This window comes from Platichthys flesus, chromosome 7 (genome assembly GCF_949316205.1).
Source record: "Platichthys flesus chromosome 7, fPlaFle2.1, whole genome shotgun sequence".
Taxonomy (NCBI): domain Eukaryota; kingdom Metazoa; phylum Chordata; class Actinopteri; order Pleuronectiformes; family Pleuronectidae; genus Platichthys; species Platichthys flesus.
Window position 1 is genome coordinate 23,103,887 of NC_084951.1, and position 18,713 is coordinate 23,122,599.

The 18,713-nt window shown below is 46.7% G+C and overlaps 2 protein-coding genes across 2 annotated transcripts in view; one reads left to right on the forward strand and one right to left on the reverse strand.

The window, feature by feature from the left end:
* Positions 1-14,015, forward strand: part of camta1a (calmodulin binding transcription activator 1a) — a 272,323-nt gene extending 258,308 nt beyond the window's left edge. Inside the window, exons 11-22 of the mRNA XM_062392299.1 lie at positions 3,621-3,793; positions 3,908-4,104; positions 4,214-4,292; positions 4,407-4,755; positions 4,839-5,314; positions 5,946-6,124; positions 6,301-6,544; positions 7,361-7,432; positions 7,697-7,896; positions 8,683-8,757; positions 9,079-9,109; positions 11,053-14,015. Coding sequence (XP_062248283.1) covers positions 3,621-3,793; positions 3,908-4,104; positions 4,214-4,292; positions 4,407-4,755; positions 4,839-5,314; positions 5,946-6,124; positions 6,301-6,544; positions 7,361-7,432; positions 7,697-7,896; positions 8,683-8,757; positions 9,079-9,109; positions 11,053-11,085 — 2,108 coding nt within the window. The 3' untranslated portion in view covers positions 11,086-14,015. The remainder of the gene's footprint in view (positions 1-3,620; positions 3,794-3,907; positions 4,105-4,213; positions 4,293-4,406; positions 4,756-4,838; positions 5,315-5,945; positions 6,125-6,300; positions 6,545-7,360; positions 7,433-7,696; positions 7,897-8,682; positions 8,758-9,078; positions 9,110-11,052) is intronic.
* Positions 14,016-16,166: 2,151 nt separating this feature from the next.
* LOC133957316 (urotensin-2-like) lies at positions 16,167-17,359 on the reverse strand. Its single transcript, XM_062392832.1, has 4 exons — positions 17,189-17,359; positions 16,813-16,938; positions 16,595-16,638; positions 16,167-16,513 (listed from the first exon to the last, which is right to left on the reverse strand). The coding sequence occupies exons 1-4, from the start codon at positions 17,292-17,294 to the stop codon at positions 16,400-16,402; spliced, it is 390 nt and encodes a 129-aa protein (XP_062248816.1). The 5' UTR covers positions 17,295-17,359; the 3' UTR covers positions 16,167-16,399.
* Between the last annotated feature and the right edge of the window lie 1,354 nt (positions 17,360-18,713).

An 18,713-nucleotide genomic window follows, 5' to 3' on the forward strand; every position in this document is an offset into this window, starting at 1 on the left:
AAATGCACCACATTTGACAAAGACCTCAACAATTCACACAGACAGACAGACCTCTGGAATTAGCAGATGGATGACTGTTGGTTCAAATGCAAGCTACAAACTTGCTCATTTGCATTATCGGTCATTAAGGTTCAAGGCCTCTTTCACTCATATGTGGAGGTGCTCTTCACTCTTGGTGCTTGTAGTTTTCCCCTTTCAGCGAAGACAGCGGTTACTCTTTTAAAAGACCTTTTAATTGAGGCACTTTCCCTTCATCTCCCAGCTTTCATCTCAGAGGTGAGAGGTTTTCCACTCAGTCTTTTCAAAAAGACACTCTCCAATTGTTAAGTGACAGACTGTGCACCCTTAAATTATATTTGTACTAATATAACTCAAAACAGATAGCACCAAGTACTGCACAGGATAACCCCCAGCTCAGATGAATCCAGGTAGATAAAAGTGTGGGAGAAGTGATATTCATTCAGGAGGGGAGCCGGTTCTCTTTCCTGTCGTATTTTTCATATGCAATTTGAAGTCCTGCAGAGGAAAACGGCTGCTAAAGCACGAGAGTACATTTATAATAAATCTCCATAACTGAGGAAACTTTCTCATCCACAGAAACGAAACCAAGTTTTAATTTGTGATCACATTTTTCCATTTATTGAAGAAATGTTAAAATACAAACAAACGCATTCAAATATACAAATAATGAAAAATTACTACGCAGAATAAACATTTAAATCCAAAAGAAACTTAGTCTGGCATTTAAATGAATTTCACTTTCATTTGACTGATGATTTCAGTGCTTACAATGTAATCAGTGCTGCTCATTTCTGCATTCATTTTTTTCTTAATAATAGCATGTCACAGTCTACGCTAAACATGTGCAAGTGACCACGTCTGCTGCCACACACTGTCACAAGGGAGTAAACCGGAGAGTGGGAGGGCGTTAACAGCGTCACCCTGTTGTTACAGTTCTGTTTGGCTGCGCACCTTCCCGGTTTCCTCCCTCTCTCCTCCCCCTCATCTCAACCCCCATCCTCCCTCTGCAGTGGACGTGCATCGCATTTGGAGCAGCAGGCAGCAGGTGGAGATGACATCATCTGCACTGCAGCACACTGCAGCACTGGGTCTGAACAAAGACATGTCAGCCTAGCGCTAACTATCCCCCACACTCTCTCTCTCTCTCTCTCTCTCTCTCTCTCTCTCTCTCTCTCTCTCTCTCTCTCTCTCTCTCTCCCTCTCCCTCTCTCGTTCTCTCCTCATCTCTCTGTCTACATCTTTCCCCACCTGGAAGCCAGTGGGACAGGAAGAGTAAAGCCGTGTGCCAGGGCAGGTTGTAGTGCGGTGGCCTATCTCCACCCCGTGACTCCCCTCTTGACACGAGCACTCCGTCTGGAACAGGCTTTCAACTCTTCACCTCACCTGTCTCGAGATGGCTGCGCGCAGAGCGAGAGTCTCGGCAAAAAAAAAAGAAAACTCCAAACTGCTCGATTATTGGAGCAATCTGCTGATCCGACAGCATCCTCACTTACGCAGTCTATAGCACACACGGGGATCGAAGGCAGAGAACTCAATGTTGTCCTCTGAGTCCATTATTCACACTGCGGCATGTTGTCACAGAAGGCAGCAGTTTACCGGCCGGTGACATTATGTCCGATGATAGCATTTACTTGACCTCGTTTCCAGCAGCTTATAGGAGGAGGATGTTTGACTGTGACAGTCGCTCTCCACGGAGCACCTGAGCCACGGCTGCCAAGACACACGGTAAAGAGCAAAATGTCACCGGGTCGCCCTGTGACGGCTCCCCACTTAGAGTCATTAGGGTCCCGACCCACAGCATCAAAGCTGAGAAAAGACACTGGGCAAAGTGCACAAAAAGCACAGCGAGCATGATTTATGGACTCCATTTTTTTCATTGTTTGCCTTTCTCCCACCATTTTTTCCTTTTTTTTTTTGTTGCTGGTTTACAGAATCCTCCCCCCCCACCCCCCCTTCATCAATAAGCCAATAGCACGCCGGCAGACCATACACACACAGCCATGTTCCTGTCGCCTAGTTACCGCTCGGCAGCAGGTTGCCACAGAAACGGCCTCATAGTGGCTAAATGGGGAATGCTAATGCAGTCTTCTATTCTCCCTGCTGCAGTGGTCTCTGTGTGCCCATCCCATTCCACTGTCTGCACATAGGATTGTGTGTGTGTGTCTGTCAGTGTGTGTGTGTCGGTAAGGGAGGTTTGTTTCCTAAATGTCTCAGTGATCTTTGGCTCTTAGATTTTATTATCTCACGGGTGTACATATTGCAGCAAGGATACATTGCAGTGGTTGTAAGAGTTTAGAATTTCTTCTTTTTTTTTCGTTTTTAGTGTACTTGTTTCAATCAAAGTCTTTAGAAGGGATTTTCTCTGCCCTTTGTGCACCTGGGTCTTAAATTATGCAACCTGGTCTTTATTTTCTGACGTCTGGATGATCTTTTCGTGTCGCAAGGCTGAAAAGCTGATCAGGGAGAGGTGGTAGTCTAGTGGCAGAAACTTGGACTATGGGCAGAAAAGGTCTCTGCTTCGTCTCTGGTTCGACTCCACGGAGAAAAAACAAAAAGATGAACCTGGATTGATCTGTCCAAAAATCCTGCCCTGTCTAGTGCCCCTGAGCAAGGCACCTTACTCCCCCAACATCTGCTCCCCGAGCGCCCTACATGGTCTCTCACTGCTCTGTGTGTCCTTCACCAGATGGGTTAAAAGCAGAAGTTAAATTTCCCCTACAATTGCATGAGTGTGTCTGGGATAAATAAATGTATCTTAATCTTAATCTGAATCAGAGACGACCCCGCTCAACCACTGTGACACAAGGAACAAAGCAGCAGTTGCCTCCAGAGCAGCAAGTAAACACACTCCAAGTCTTATACACCTCCATCCATCTTGATGCACGGAAAGGCCACATTTCAAGGACCGTGGATAGGTGCGAGTGGTGATTGATTCAGGGCTGTCAGCTCTGTGGTCCTCCTACCACACAGGCTTCTGGAACCAGGGTGGGCTGGAACTCTGTGACCATAACAGGCTGCACTTAATCAGCTGGAGAGGCCCGTCAGCTGCACACTCCCCCAGAGTGTGTCGGAGGCCCTGTGTGAAAGGCTGGACACATTTAGCATGCCCCCACTCATTGGCCAATCATTCAACCTGTATTAGCGTGCTGGGCCAGTGCTTGAGTAATGCATGAGAGATGGCAGCAGGAGTTCAGTGATGGGAGCCATTAGCAGATGATTGATGGGCCTGAAAGGTTATTTTAGTAAAGTCGATTGTTTTGATGAAGTGAATGATTGATGCCATTGTTTTTCACTCACATTGTGGAGAGATTAGGAGTGATTATCGGGGGGGTTGTGTGTTACAGCTAAAAGTAGGAAATTATATTGCCATCAGCGTTGCAGTATCTGAGAAATTTGTGTTAATTCCCTGGTGATGTTAATCCCCGAGTCACTGCGACAGCCCTCGTGCCGCTCAGCGCTCCTTGTGGTGCATGCTACGTGATCATTTGTCTTGTCAGGACTCAGGGTTGTTTGTGCTGGTAACAGCAAAGACATCTTCTTCTTGCTACTTGTGTGCTGACGTGTTCTTCGTCTTCTTCTGTGTCCCACTGTTTGCCTAGATAACCAGTTCAGAATGTCTATCCTGGAGCGCTTGGAGCAGATGGAGAGGAGGATGGCGGAGATGGCCAGCCACCAGCAGCCGGGCAGTGCAGGGAGTGGCGGAGCTGGGGGAGGGACAGGGGGAGGTGGCGGAGGAGGTGGAGGAGGTGGAGGCAACAACAGCCAGTCACAGGTAAAAGGCAACATCATGTTACTCGAGCTTTCAGCGCTAAAACAACACTTGACATGTGTCAGTACACAACACGCACATACTCATAATAACGTCTTGCTCCTTTTCGAATGTGAGTGTGTGTCTGGCCAGATTCAAGCAGGCAGCTCTTTTGAGAGCCGCGTGGTGGTGGTCTGTGAGAAGATGATGAGCAGAGCTTGCTGGGCCAAGTCCAAACATTTAATCCACTCTAAGACCTTCCGAGGAATGACACTCCTTCACCTGGCTGCAGGCCAGGGATACGCCACCCTCATCCAGACACTCATCAAGTGGCGGTGAGAACCAATCTACTCTAGATACTCTATAATGGAGCTTTGCTATGTAATTGGTGTGGACCACACAGAATGCCAGTGGGTTGCTGATTGTTTTCTCTCCTCCATACAGCACTAAGCATGCTGATAGTATTGATTTAGAGTTGGAAGTGGACCCTCTGAATGTGGATCACTTCTCCTGCACGCCTCTGGTAAGTGAGAAGCTTTTATGTGAAGAGAATCCGAGAAGTTATTACTGAACCTGTACTCAGTGTAGATGGATGTTTCCTGTTCTGCCTTTTCTGATCCATCTGTTTTCCACCCAGATGTGGGCGTGTGCCCTGGGTCACCTGGAGGCAGCAGTGGTCCTGTACAAATGGGACCGACGTGCCCTCGCTATCCCTGACTCTCTCGGCCGCTTACCCCTGTCGATCGCCCGCTCTCGTGGCCACACCAAATTGGCTGAATGTCTGGAGCAGCTCCAGAGGGAAGAGCAGCAGGTTCCAGCCCCTCTACCGCCCGCAGCTCGCATGTCCTTCTCCCCGGGCCCAGACGCCCCCACCACAGACAGCTGGATGGTCAGCTGGGCAAACGACAGTGTAGTCGCACCCAGCAGCAAGACAGGAGGTCCTGCCACCACCACAACCACATCCAGCACCACCAGCCTCAATCCAGGTCAGTGGACTTCTCTCTGTCATGTTTCTAGCGCTTAGAAGAAAAGTGTTTCACCTAATGGGTACATGTTTTTTTTACTGCAGACCTGAGAAGGCCCAGATCAGAGCCTTCCAACTACTACAGCAGCGAGGGCCAGAGAGACCTCCCACTTGCTAAAAAACATAAACCCAACCCAGAACTCTCTCAGACACGGCCGGACAAGGCCATGTCTGTTCCTCTGAGCCTGGAGCAGCAGCAGCTCCACAAGCTGTCCTCCAGTCCCAAAAGCCTGTCCTCAGAGGGCCTGAGCTCAGACAAGGGCCTGTCCACAGGAGGCTGCCCAGGGACAGTCAGATGGACATCGAGAGAGAGCTTCTCCAGCAGCGGCGTGGGAAGGAAGACGCTGGGGGTCGGTGGAGGCAGCAGCCTTGGGAAGGAGAAGCTGGTCAACCGGTTGCGTCAGCGAGAGCAGCTCGGCATGCTGGTGATGGCAGACAGAGAAATGGCTGATGCAGAGCTGTTATCCTATCGGGAGGATCTGGAGAACCAGGACTGTCTCACGCAGATGGATGACTTACAGGTGATTACACAACAAAACACAACAGCAGTGTACGTGGTCGGTGTGTAGAACCTGGCACCAGCAGTGCCAAGGAATTAATTTGGGCCACAAGCATTTAGCTGTTGATGAAAAAGACTGCATCACAGAAATGGACTGCAACACTACAGCAGCAGGGATGTCAGAGTCTGGAAGAAAAGCATCGAGCAGGAAAGTGGCAAAGTGAACGGATCTTCACACTGCTAGTGAGAAAGAAAAGGAACAAGCCTTTCAATACAAATACACATCTGAAGCTTTTGCATATAAATCATTCGTACTATTAGACGGAGGCTGTTGTGAGAGCTGCACTGTCACCAGTGAAGAATGAATGACTTTTAAACAGAGCCATGCCACCTCTATTATGTCCGCCCTCTCTACTGGGCCGGCAAAGTGCACCAGGCCAACCTGACACATAACAATGGCCGTCACAGAGTAATAAACTCTCTCTATTGATCCCGGTCTATAACCTGGGAATTCTTCCAGTCCTCCCTCTCTGCCTAACGTGTCCTTCAAGAGACGTGCTTAGTGATGGATTAGAAATGTTTTGCTATAACAAGTCTTTCCCAGTTTGATCCGCTGCTCTTCTCACTCATCCCTGTTTGTCTCCACCGAACAGGTGAACATGATGACTCTGGCAGAGCACATCATCGAGGCCACGCCGGAGAGAATCAAGAGGGAGAACTTCACCGCTGCCGACTCTGTGCCCTCAGACACGTCGGCGGTCAGCAACACCATGAACTGGCTGGCCAACTACCTGGGAGATGTGGAGCAGCTGCCGAGCATCATACACCTGCGGTAAGGAGGTGGGGGGGCGGCAGATATCCATATTGAAATGACAGCGTGTGTGTTTGTGTGTGTGTGTGCATAGTACGAGTTCCCTTCCCTGCAGAGGTATTAATATTCACTACCTGCAGTTTTCCTCCAGTAGCGACAAAGAGAAAGTGAACACGTCTGTACTGGTCTCTCCTCAGATCTCTTTACAATGAGCCCCTGACCCCCTCGTCCAACACCAGCCTCAGTCCTGGCGGGTCTCCGCTCAGAGAGACGCCCCTGGAGCGCTCCACCCTCCCGTCCCCGGCCGACTGGAGTGAGTTCATCAACGCCTCCAACAGCAAGGTGGAGCGAGACCTGGCCCAGCTGACTCTGTCCGACCCCGAGCAGAGAGAGCTGTACGAGGCCGCCCGCCTCGTCCAAACCTCCTTCCGCAAGTACAAGGTACAGGCCCGGCTCTGGTGCCGTCTGCTGTGTGCACTGCAGTCCACCGTGGCAGGGCGGTGCTGTTCGGTGGTGTTTCTTTTGGGGGCCTTCAGGGAGATGTTGACCGGTTCCAGGCTGTAGAGTTCTGATGTTAGCAGGAAAGGTTGTGATGCGTCTGGAGATTTCCTCTGTTTCTAATCACGCTTAATCTGATGCTCACATTTTTCTATCTCTGTCTCATCCTCTGTTTCTCCGATCACACGCACACGTCAACACAAACAAAGACAGATTCAGAGACGTCCCTGTGGTTTCAGCATGGGAAGGTGGCTTGAGCAGAGCATGGCCTTGCTTAGAGGAACGATGCATTCCCCCCCCCCGAACTCCCCCCTGCTCCAAATAGACACAATTAAGTTTATGTTCTCTTCTCTCTCTCTCTTCTCTCACTTACTTGTTTGGAGCCTGCCACTGCCTGTTTTTAACTAGCTCTCCACACACTGGTCCTTCCCCCCCCCCGCCCGATCCCATTCCTCAACTTGCTACCCAACCTCCCGGAGCTACATGAGGAGTTCATATGACAAATCCTTTCCACTGTGGTTCACAGTCGTCTGTTGTGTCAGCTGGTACCGAGCCAGGCCTTTGGCTCAGTGTCTCTCCACAGCTGACCTCCTTCTCCCCACTGTCCAGTTCACCAGGCGTGGACTCACTCCAGGGTGGCATTCATTTGCCAGCCACCGGGAGACCTCAGCAAGACTTGACATGGCAACTAGTGTCCTTTGTGGCGAGAATGCAGGCTCTACTGTGACCTCTGACCTATTCCACTCTACTCTCCAACAGGGACGGCCGCTCCGAGAGCAACAGGAAGTAGCTGCTGCTGTTATTCAACGTTGTTACAAGAAGTACAAACAGGTAGGGAGCACAAAGTGCCGAGCGAGACAGATGCAAGAGGAATCAATGACTGAACTCTCAATACAGAGCTTTGGTGAATATTAGTGCATCATTCACAATCTTTCCCTTTTCTGTTTGCAAGCTAACATGGATAGCCTTGAAGGTAAATTTGCTTTTCACTACCAGCAGCTGAATTCAATGACAAACTTCAGATTGTGATCCTCTACTGCAGCGTTCACACACACTCAGCAAAATCACATCACGTTGTTTTGTTCTCGTCAACAGTACGCACTTTATAAGAAGATGACGCAGGCCGCCATCCTTATCCAGAGTAAATTTCGCAGCTACCATGAACAGAAGAAGTTCCAGCAGAGCAGGAGGGCGGCCGTGCTCATTCAGCAATACTACCGCAGCTACAAGGAGTTTGGGAGGCTGAAGCCTCACCACCGCGGGGCCGCTGCTGCCCTGGTGCAGCACAAACTGAGGTACATAAAAGCATCCTGATAGAAACAGTATGTTAATGAAGGAATCATTTTATTATGGTGTCTATTACAAACTTAACTGCAGTAGTTATGTTATAGGAATTGATGAAGGAGAAGTTGGGACTTTTGAAGAGGGAGCCCTGACTGAGCACTCACACGTACGCATTGCTTGAACACTGCGATGAACCTGATGTCCGGTGATGGTTCAAACATCATAACAACAACAAGCAGTTCAGCTCGGTTTTAATGGTGACCAGTAAATAAACCAGATGAGCACTGACCAGGTTCAGCAGTTGACTCGGCCTCATCTCTACAGACTCATTTTAACATGAGATGTCTGTATTTACATTATGATGTATTTAATGTTTATGATGATGGCATTTACCGAAATGTTCGCATGAAATATGGAGAACCTCTTCTTACTCCTTTTCGGGAAAAATGTATTTATTTTGAACATTTTAGTTAAAGTTCACATTTCGCCACTTGCTTGTATTAATAATTCTATTTTTATTTGAATCGTCTTTGAAATATAAACCTAACCATTAATGTGATTCCATTGAGTTGTGATAGTTGAGCTTTTCTCAGATAATTCCTCACAAGGAGCAGAAGCACCATGCAGTTGAGCAGCGTTTTGTTTGAAGCCGACGTGTGAGTGCTCGGTAGAGACTCTCAAGATGATGAACAATCAGTTTCTGGTTATTAATAACTGTACAGATTGCTATATTCAGTTGCAGCTGAACTGTTCCCATCGTATTAACATGAATCTGTGGCTCTGGGGTGTTTTTATAGAGGTAGTCTGCTCACAAAGAGGCAGGATCAGGCTGCCAGGAAGATCATGAGGTTCCTCCGTCGCTGTCGCCACAGGTAGACCCCCGACACCGAAACACACACCGACACACTCACGTACACACACACAGGATTTAACATTTAACAAAGCAGAGCCTCAGTGGTTGGCGCCTGGTCTAAAGGGATAATGTCCCACTGAGCTAACCAGTAAGACCCAGTACAAACTTCTTAACTTTTCCTCTTTACTCCATGGTTAGAAATGTCTTCCAACACCTTAACACTTCCTTCCCTCCCCCCCTCTCACTGTATTTGGCCCCCCCCACCTGTCCTTGCCCCCTCCCTCGCAGTGCCTACTGTGTGCTAATAGCTCTCTGGTATTGTTTTGCTGTTTATGCCAAGCCCCTTGATGGACCATAGACTGTTCAAGCGGGTGAGTGCAGCCTCAGCAACTCAGTTCGTGCCTCTCTCTCTCTCTCTCTCTCTCTCTCTCTCTCTCTCTCTGTCTCTATCTCTCTTTCTCCCTCTTTCTCCCTCCTTATCACCATCTTGCCTCTGTTTTTCACTCTCACTCTCTATTAATACAATTATTTCCTCCTGTCTCGACCTTTGCATTCTCTCCTTCCTTCCCTCTCTTTCTCTTTCTCTCCTTCTCTCTCTCCTCCTCTTTCTCTCCCAACCCCTCCACCCAATCTGCCTCCTTCTCCATCACTGTTGCTTGATGCCTGCTTGCATGAAGGGCTGCCGACCGGAGCCACAGGTGGACTGAGACGCTCAGATTTAGAGCCGAACCGATCTCAAACTAACCAAATGCTTCTGAATGACGAGGTCACTGCAACACTTACCGGGCACTTCTCTCTGACTCTCTGTTATCTCTGTCTTTCTCTCCTTGGAAGTGACTTCCTGTTTCACGACGGTTTCTTCCTTTTAGTTTTGTTTCCTTTGGACTTTTGGTTTTGTGTGGTTGTGCAGATGATCGCCAGCTTCAGAGAGCTGGAGGCTTCTTCCTCCATCTTGTTATTTATTCTGCTGCATGTTGTCGAGTGGTGACACCTCTGGGCCTTGCTCCTCTACCTCCAGGCATGCTATGGGCCTGCTGTTTCTCAACTGGATGTCTGTCTGTCTGACTGGCCTTGTGTCCTGTTTCTAGCCACTCAACAGACTGGGAGGGGAACCTGTCCCCCCCCCCCCCCGCTGTCTTCCATATGCTTAAAGCCATATCCGACTGTTGAATGCAATTTGCCCTTTGGTTCATCAAAAGCACAATAAGATCTCTGCTGAATGAAGCTACACCAGCACCACGTTATAGAAGATTTAACATTTGATTGTCACAACCCTTCAGACTCCTTCCTGTTGACATTCCTGCAACATGTTTACCTCTGTTGTTTACTGTCCTGAACTGGGACACGGTGTCTTTAGAGAATTGTGGAAATACCAACTCTAATTCAGGCGTGTCTGCTATAGTGTGATGTTACAGTAGGTTAGGAAGCTGAGATGGCATATAGGTCACAGTGGAAAAACAAACAATAGGTTCCTCTACACCCCCCGCACCCCCACCCCCCAGGACTACATCACAAAGCTCTAATGGATTCATTGCTCCAGGGAGTTCACCAGTTGTGCATGAGAGGATGCAGCAAACACACACACACACACACACACACACACACACACACACACGCTCAAACTGCATCTAAACATGCATCCAGCTCTTCGGCCTCTCTTCAAATACATAAATGTTCCAGTATTTACCTTCTTCTAAGAACTGCCTGAGCAGAACCAAACCCATAACGTGACGGAGGTTGATGTGTTAAAATCCGATTGTTAAGGTTAAAGAGTGCTCCACTCTGCTCCTCGGTGAACTAATCACATTGAATCTAATTTGTACTGCTCATATTCACAAATCAGTTTTGCCTCACTGGTTTATTAACCCACGACTGAAGTGAGGAACCCCCCCCCCCCCCCAAAAAAAAAAAAAACACATATATGTATTAACCTCAGGAAGAGTCACAAGTACTAACTACTTTTTATAATTAAACTCATTTCTTAAAAATATTTCCTGTCCTTATTCTGTCACTTAAGTCTAGTTTATCATTTATGTAATTAGATAATATAGTAATGATTTTGTAACTGTGCTATGATAATAATCCCTTTTGTCCAGCTCCATCCTGACCAACGCTTCCTTTCACAGAGCAGCTGTAGTTCCTGTTGTTCTGGACTGACTTGATATTGTTCTGATAGTTGTGGCTGAGTCGTGTGATACTGTGTGTGTGTGTGTGTGTGTGTGTGTGTGTGTGTGTTTGTGTGTTTGATGAGCTTGTTACTCGAGTTGTGTCCTTCATACTCTGCTGACACCTGTCTCCTCTGTCTGTGTTCCAGGGTGAAAGAATTGAAAAGGGCCAGGGAACATGAGGCCCCTCAGACGAGCCCCCTCGCGATGTGACATCACTCTCCTGACTCCTCTGTTTTTCTTTTTTCCGTTTGTACCCGAGACATTTTACAAGAGAAATGGGAAATAAAAAAAAAAAACATCAATGCAAGCACTGCAATTATTACTACTTCTGCAGTGTTACTGGTTCAACTACTATTACATGTACGACAGCATTTTTTCACATATCTTTTCTCTCCACTGACTTGATTTTGGACAGAGAGTGGCGACTTCTACGGGATTATAAACTCTAAGGGTCGGGGTGGGAGTGGGGGGGGGCTTGCTGAACATTTGCTTCATGGCATTTTTTGCACTTTTTTCGTGGATTGCTTTGTCTTTATTTGGACGTGAAGAGGTTTTGGACGATTGGAGGGACATGTCCGAGGAGGTCTGAGGACCTGGAGAGACGTGAATCACGGCTGCTGCAGTAGATCCCAGAGGTTTCGGGGCGAACACGCAGAAAACACTCTGGGCTCTGATCGTAATTTCATATTTTTTTAAGCGACCAGTCATTCGAGGACGGATTTTCTTCAACCAGATGTATTGGTGACCCACGCGCTCATTTCTACCACTGCTGTAGATGGTGATATTCAATTTAGCTCCACACCTCCTCCTGTCCCACTGTGCTCTACCCCCCACCCAGTCTGCCCACACGGGTGGAGCTACAAATTGAATGTAGTCCGGGGTTTGACCATTCGGATGCAGATGGGGTCATAAAATATTTCTGTTTTGCCATTTCTTAAAGAAAACCCAATGCTTTATGGTATATATCGTCACTTTATTACTTGAATTTGCTCCATACTGTCCGATGTATTCGTTCCATCACGTCTAATGTATTGATGATCTGTATCTTCAGACTCTATGTTGTTGAGTCCTACCAAGAAAAAAAATGCATGAATTCTTGGCGAGGGAAAAAGTCTTTGCTTGTGTGCTTATGGTCTAGTCTTTCAGCCTATCCTATGATTTTCCATTTGGTTCCCACTCTAGTGGCGCACACATCCATCTTCTCCTCCATGAGTTCTGACATCTCGGTAATGAAGCTATCCCTGTGTTCGTCCATTCTGTTCGATAGATTGCTCCTCTCACACCTAACGAGAGAGAAGAACTTGCCCCTTGTTTGTGTTGTACCGGTTCTGGTCATGCAGGTTATTACTGTTCTTTTTAAACGAACTTCGGAGCCTGTGAAGGCTTCTGAGGGGAAGATCACATACATTGCCTTGACGTCTTAGAGATTCTTTGAGGGGTCCCTAAGCTTGTCCCGAAATAGGGGTTTGACAAATCCATATTTTTGACAATTGAGCGATTTCTGTATATAAAGAAGGCTGAAAGTACGTAGGAAAAAACATTTACCCAAAAGGGATTGTATTTTAGAGATATATTATTTTATTCATTAAAAATGGGTCAAAAACAGGTACGAGACAAAAACAGAATATTTGTATAGTTTTGTTTGAATGCCTAAGAAGTATGGTTGTATTGTTTGTATATAGTGTAAATACCTGGGATAAAAATGAGCTATGTGCATGAAAAGTATGAACAGAGTCAAAAGGGGAAAAAAACAAACAAAAGCAGTAGTGGCTATGCTCTGTAAAGTTTAAACTATTTCACTATTAGAGTATTTTATTTTATTTTGATCGTTCTTGAGAAGAACATTTTGCTAAAGCATGATATTAATGCAATATGAAAAAGTAAAAAAACTGTATTTAGAGTTTAGGAGAAGTCTGCAAAATTATCTTTAAAGTACGGCTACGTTTTATTTATCTTTTTCTTTCCTTTTGTTTTGGGCTACCAAGAAGATTTTGCCAATGGTGCCGAGGTACGTGAATGCTATAAAAGCTTAAGAAGAGAATTAAGTTCAATTGTTTTGCAGAACAGATAATCATACAGTGAAATACACACTAGCACTAAAGACCATAAGATCACAACTGGCGGAGGATCAATAGATCACCGAGGTTAACACAGTTTGCAGAGGGAGTCGTCGTGTTCTAGCAGGAAGCAGTTTAAAACTCATGCCCCCCCCCCACTCCCACCGTCCCCACAGATAACTGAAGCATTTACCATCACTGAATTTACCATAGATGCGTTTGAGATTTGTATTTTCTTTGTTGTCATTGCAAATGGAATGTGACGCGTTTCTGAGATATCTCTTCTGCTCCTGAAGATTGTAAAAGGCAGCCTTGCCCTCGGCGTCCCAATAAAGCAAATCCACGTTATTACTCTGTCACTGCCAGAAAGATTGACCCCCCCCGCCCCTTTCAAAACTCTGATTTATCCCCCGTCATACTAATCCGGGGACCAGATCTGACTAATAAATGTTCTAATGAAAAGAAAACTCCTTGATCAAGGCTGCCGGGATTGAAATGTGACCTTGTTATTCCAAAATGAACCAAGTTGAAAAAGAAAAGCCATGTGTAGCGAACTGTGCACGAGTGGATTTTGCGAGCTGAGCGGTCGCAGGTGCTAAAGAAGCAGGTCACCTCGATGCCGGGTCAGTGGTGGCTGTGATGTACCGGTGCCATTTATAATTGTGAGACCTGCGATGTGTCTTGTGTGTAGCAGTTGTGATCGACACGTGTAGGAAGACGCACACTGGTCTCGAGGTGCCTGTCGGTTGCTGCCTATGAATCCTTAAATAATATATATTTCCCCAGCAGAGCTACCAGAAAGTGTTTTTTCTGATTCCCAAGTTCCCACCACGTGTGATAACTCAGCCAAGTGCCACTGAAAAACATGAGTCTTCTCTCCCCACGTGTTGTCGTGTTTGTTAAAAAACAAACGATTATTAGGCTCCAATGGTTGTTTCTAAATTGTTTGCCCGTTTTTCCCGCTCATCTGACGTGAACTTTATTTCCCTGAGTGTTAATGTAGAAAGTGCCTATTCATATCCTGACGTGAGGAATCCCAGAGAACATGGTTCCCCCCCCCCCCCCCCCCCCATTCAGTGCTGTATCTTCTACACCTCACACTCACCACAATACGACCCCCCCCCTTCACACCAGTATCAGTGCAGCACCCCAGCTTGTCTACATGCTACGTTTCTTCTTCTTCTTCTTTTCTGTTTTGTACTGGGAACAGCTCGTTCAAATCCCACTTAGGAAAACGCCACTACTGGGGTTTGTTGCCTCTGCACTCAATCCCCCAGTGCGTGGTGTGGAATGCAGAGCCGGTGCAATGTGGTGGTGGCAAAGCGGAGAAGGATTTATTATGCTTGCATGGGTAAAATAGTTAACAGGGTGACAGAACTGCACCTGAAGCATGCTTACTTTCCTAGAATCGATAGTCAGATAGACTCGCTAAAAGAATTGCTGTTCTGTAAAAACGATGGGCGTTGGTTTGACGTGTCACAGAACTCTGAAAGGCAGTGGGGCATGTGACTGGTGGGCACAAGCCGACCATCACTCCCAGTCGCCACTGACGTTTCCATGGCCGAGCATGAGGACACGGTTGTTTTTTCGAGCTTTTTTCCCCTTTGGTTTTTTCGATTCATTTCGATTTGATCAGTGTTGCTCCCAACTTCAGGCAGGAACAAACGGACAAGTGTTAGGAGGCCGTTGTTACAGCATCGACACGTCACACACACACACACACACATGCACAAGAAACCCCACACGTGACAGGACACACACGCAGTCACGTCCAGGTGTCAGATTGGGCGGCACCGCTCTTCTCCGGGCCGAGGGGCCGGTTCACCTCCCTTACGTATTTTACTCAGGGTGCCAAAATGGGGAGGAGGAAACAGAGCGCGACACGTGATTGACAGAAGGAGAAGCTGAGAAATGAACCCAGACGTCTCAGCGATGTTTTCTGGGGAAGAATCTAGGACAGACGGTTCCTCCACTGCGATACTGAAGTCTTTAGAATGAGTGAATATGAAGTTTAATCCATTTCCTCTCGGTAGCGCCGAAACGTTACAGACACCGGTGGAGCCCCGGACAAAAGGCCCCAGTTATATATAGCTCATTAAGATAAATGATTTGACGTTCTCCTGTCGAATCCTCGTAGAACTCCGGCCCGTTCTTCAGGGCCTCTAATTCATCTAGGTGACAAAGTGTGGAGGGTGTGTTGAGATTAAGAGGGAAATTATACAAAAAAGTTCACCTGCAAATCTTGTTTTACTGCCATTTATGAATGGGATGACAGGTTCGCTGAAAGCTGGCTCTCTGCATTAGTATATCGCCGACTTCAAGGTGTTCTGTGAAACTGAGGATCTGCCTTTCCTCCTCTTCTCCCCCCCCCCCCACACACACACACACACACCCACACCGGAGAAAGGCAGGCACATCAGAACAACACAACAGAAACCGTTTTAACGACACGTTCCCTTCGGGGGACACAGAGCAATAAAGAACTCTTTTTGTGGAGACCTATAGGCCGAGTGAAGTTTCAAATGATTGGACACATGTAGTCGACTTACTCTTATGCAAATGCCAGTATTGCAAGACAAGCATTCAGTAGTTTATGGACACAGCAATTATATGGCACCCTTTACTGAACTGCACGTTTTCATCAATTCCAAAAACCAAGAAGAAAAAAAACAGACCCCTGCTTTGATAGAAAGTTTCCGGGTCCTCGACACTTTGCATGTGAACTAGTGTTAGATCTATTTTCCTCTCCTCTATAGCTGTCTTTCTCTCTGTCTCTCCCTGTTATGTGACCCCCCCCCCACCCCCACCCACCCCCCCTTAAAAACGTTCATCTCCTCTCGGTTCTCCCAATGTGTCTTTGCGTTACCTCCTTTTTCTTCCCTTCTCCTGTTTGTAAGTTTTATTTTTGTAATTGTGCATGTACAAGCGTCACTGACTCGATGGATATGTAAAAAAAAAAAGGAAAAAAAAAAAGATTTCAGCTGCTGAAGCCATGCAAAACGTTTTGAATTGCCCTTAAAATATGGAAAGATGTTTTCTGAATGCTTTATATTCTTTCTGCTGTAAAATAATAAAAAAATGAAAAAATTGAAGAAAACTCGAGAACCGAGTCTGGAACGTCTTTTTGTTTCCTCCTTTTACTTTGAAGTGCATTTCAAGAAAAAGACACAAAATTTTACAATATACCTGTTTATTAATATTCTGCTTTAACCTTTCACATCACTCAGAGAGACTTTGATCACAAATGTAGTTTCTAAATGTAGAAGTAAAATGAATAAACGTCCTGAACTGAAGCAACATGTCCCAATCATTCCTGCTTCTATGTGTGTGTGAGAACATGAACTTGGCAAATGTGCACAAACAAGCATGATGTGGATTTTGTCTGCACGTGTTTTTGTATGAGCCCTGTTTCTTGTGTGTAGCGTTAAGTGACGTTTTAAACACAGTATTTCCAGAAACACTCAGTGGTCCCCGCTCTCTTCCTGAACTGCTTCCGGATCCCGAACACGTGGCTGAACGGATTCAGGAGACTTTGTTTCTCCAGTAGAACCTGAAAGAGAAGAGATTAACATTTTACTCACAGTTTATCTGTCTTGTATTTTGACTTTGGAGACGTTTGAAGAAAACCCACCTCTCTCTTCATGCCTCTGGGAAACAGGCCTGTTGTTCTCACACCTGAGGGAACGTGAAGCACAACGTTACGAGGATCAGAGGTAGGAAAACTAGTAAAGACTTAAAGAGTTTAAACTACACACGTCTGATCAATGCCTCCAAACGGCCTCATGCCGGAGAAGATGCAGATTATTCCAGGATTAAGTCGATTAACTGATATCTCATGTGTTCTCTTACCGTCTCTGTTGATCTCCCCAGATATGAGGGTGGCGTATCTGAGACCAGCTCCGTCCTGAGGGGGGTAGTTCTGCTCGGAGAGAGAGAGATCATCCAGGGAGCCGACTCCTCGTTCCTCTAATGACGCTGAGGACGACGGAACAGGAGAGACAGGGTATGCTTCCAATGCTTGAACGCTTCTGTCACAATAGATTCTACAACAATTGATAATAACCGTTTGAATATTTGAACAGGGAACTGTGTAATGTTTTAGGCAGAGAAATCCAGCATTGATGGTCCAGGACACATGAATTGTCCAAGATCCATGACTAAAAAGTCTGATCAAGTATCAATGTAGTAAATAACAGGTGTAACGGAGGTGTGACCCTCCACCTACCAGGTCCAGGATAGGGCATCTCAGCAGACTCTGTGATGGGGTGGCCCAGCGCCGGGCCGGAGGCGGCGAGCAGGAAGGCCCAGGACAGGAGATGGTTACACTTCATGGTCACGCTGCGGCTGGAAGTCGCTCTGACTCTTCTGGAGGTCGTCAGGCAGGAAAGAAGAAGACTTGTCCATGCTCGGCTGGTTCCAACCGGGTTATATACTTTGAGATGTAGCCTCTTCCCCCCCCTCCTGCCACCCTCCTCTTCCCTCTTACTGGCCACCACAGCCGTCAGCAGCATCCACAGTCTCATCCTGTCTATCCACCAGTCGTAAATCAGCCGGCAGTCACAGGTGAATTATGGGATCAATAAAAAACACAAGTGCCGTGGCCCCTGCTTCAAGGGCACGGCCATGTTTTACCAGCTCCTCAGCCTGATTGACTCTTTTCACTGACTTTGTAAACGCCGGTGTCTCTGATGTCACTCTCCGCAGCGTCCCTCAGGGGAGCAGCTGGACAAACCGCCACCAAATCACTAATGTTTAGTTGGTTTTTTTTCGCGCCACCAGTTCATTAAATTCTGCTGGGCCATTTGAATCAACTCGAGCTGCATACGAAGCAGGGAGAACTCATAAAACCACGTAATTACTCGGTGCCGCGCAAATGCTAAAGCGTTCAAGGCCTCGTGGTCCGTGAGGCGTCTGACATTTTGAAGCAAGCGGAGGATTTTTCCAACGGGTCACTGAGTCAGGTTGATTCATGCACGTTATTCAGAGGCCTTGTTCTGGGGGAGATGTTATATTTGTGCTTTCACTTCTTTGTTGTCGAGCAGTAAAACTCTCCTGTCAGCTGGGGGAACGGGTGACAGGTGGAGACGGGTACCCACAAAGACCCACTTTGCACCTCTGTGTGTAATTTGTGTATTTATGGCTCGTGTGACGTCAGGGGTTCGGTGTCTTGTATGTTAATGATCTCCGATGTGACGACGTGACATTTAATTTTACGGTCAGAAGGCCAGACTCTCCATTAGCCGATGCCGTATATCATGAAAAGCAATTAAGATTCATGGTCTTTATTAATAGGCAAGGACCCGCTGCAGATCCCAGGTTATTCAGCCTCTAAAATAAATGTTGTCTCTTCCGTGTTTAAGCCTCAAGTGGCTTCCAGGGGGATATGATTGATTCCTCTGTGGCCGGAGGTAGAAGGAGGTGAGTTAAAGGTCTCGTTGCATCTTCTGTTGATTTCTTTGGGTTGTCGGGGCAGAAAGTTTGACGTTAGAACTTTAGTTTTGTTTCTGTTTTTGGGTTATTGAAAATTTTAAGTCAGCACAGTTTTATAAAATAGATAAAAACGGCCTTTGTGCAGTCGTCTGCCGCCTCGATGTCAAGGACTCATCACCGAGAAGGTCCACGAAGACAGGTGGGGGAGGGGGGGGTAACAGGAGGACAAAAGGGCCCATTCATCATTCCTAAAAGTATAAACATATTTTTAAATCCTTTAATACATACATATAATAGATTTCCTTCAAGTAAAGCTTCAC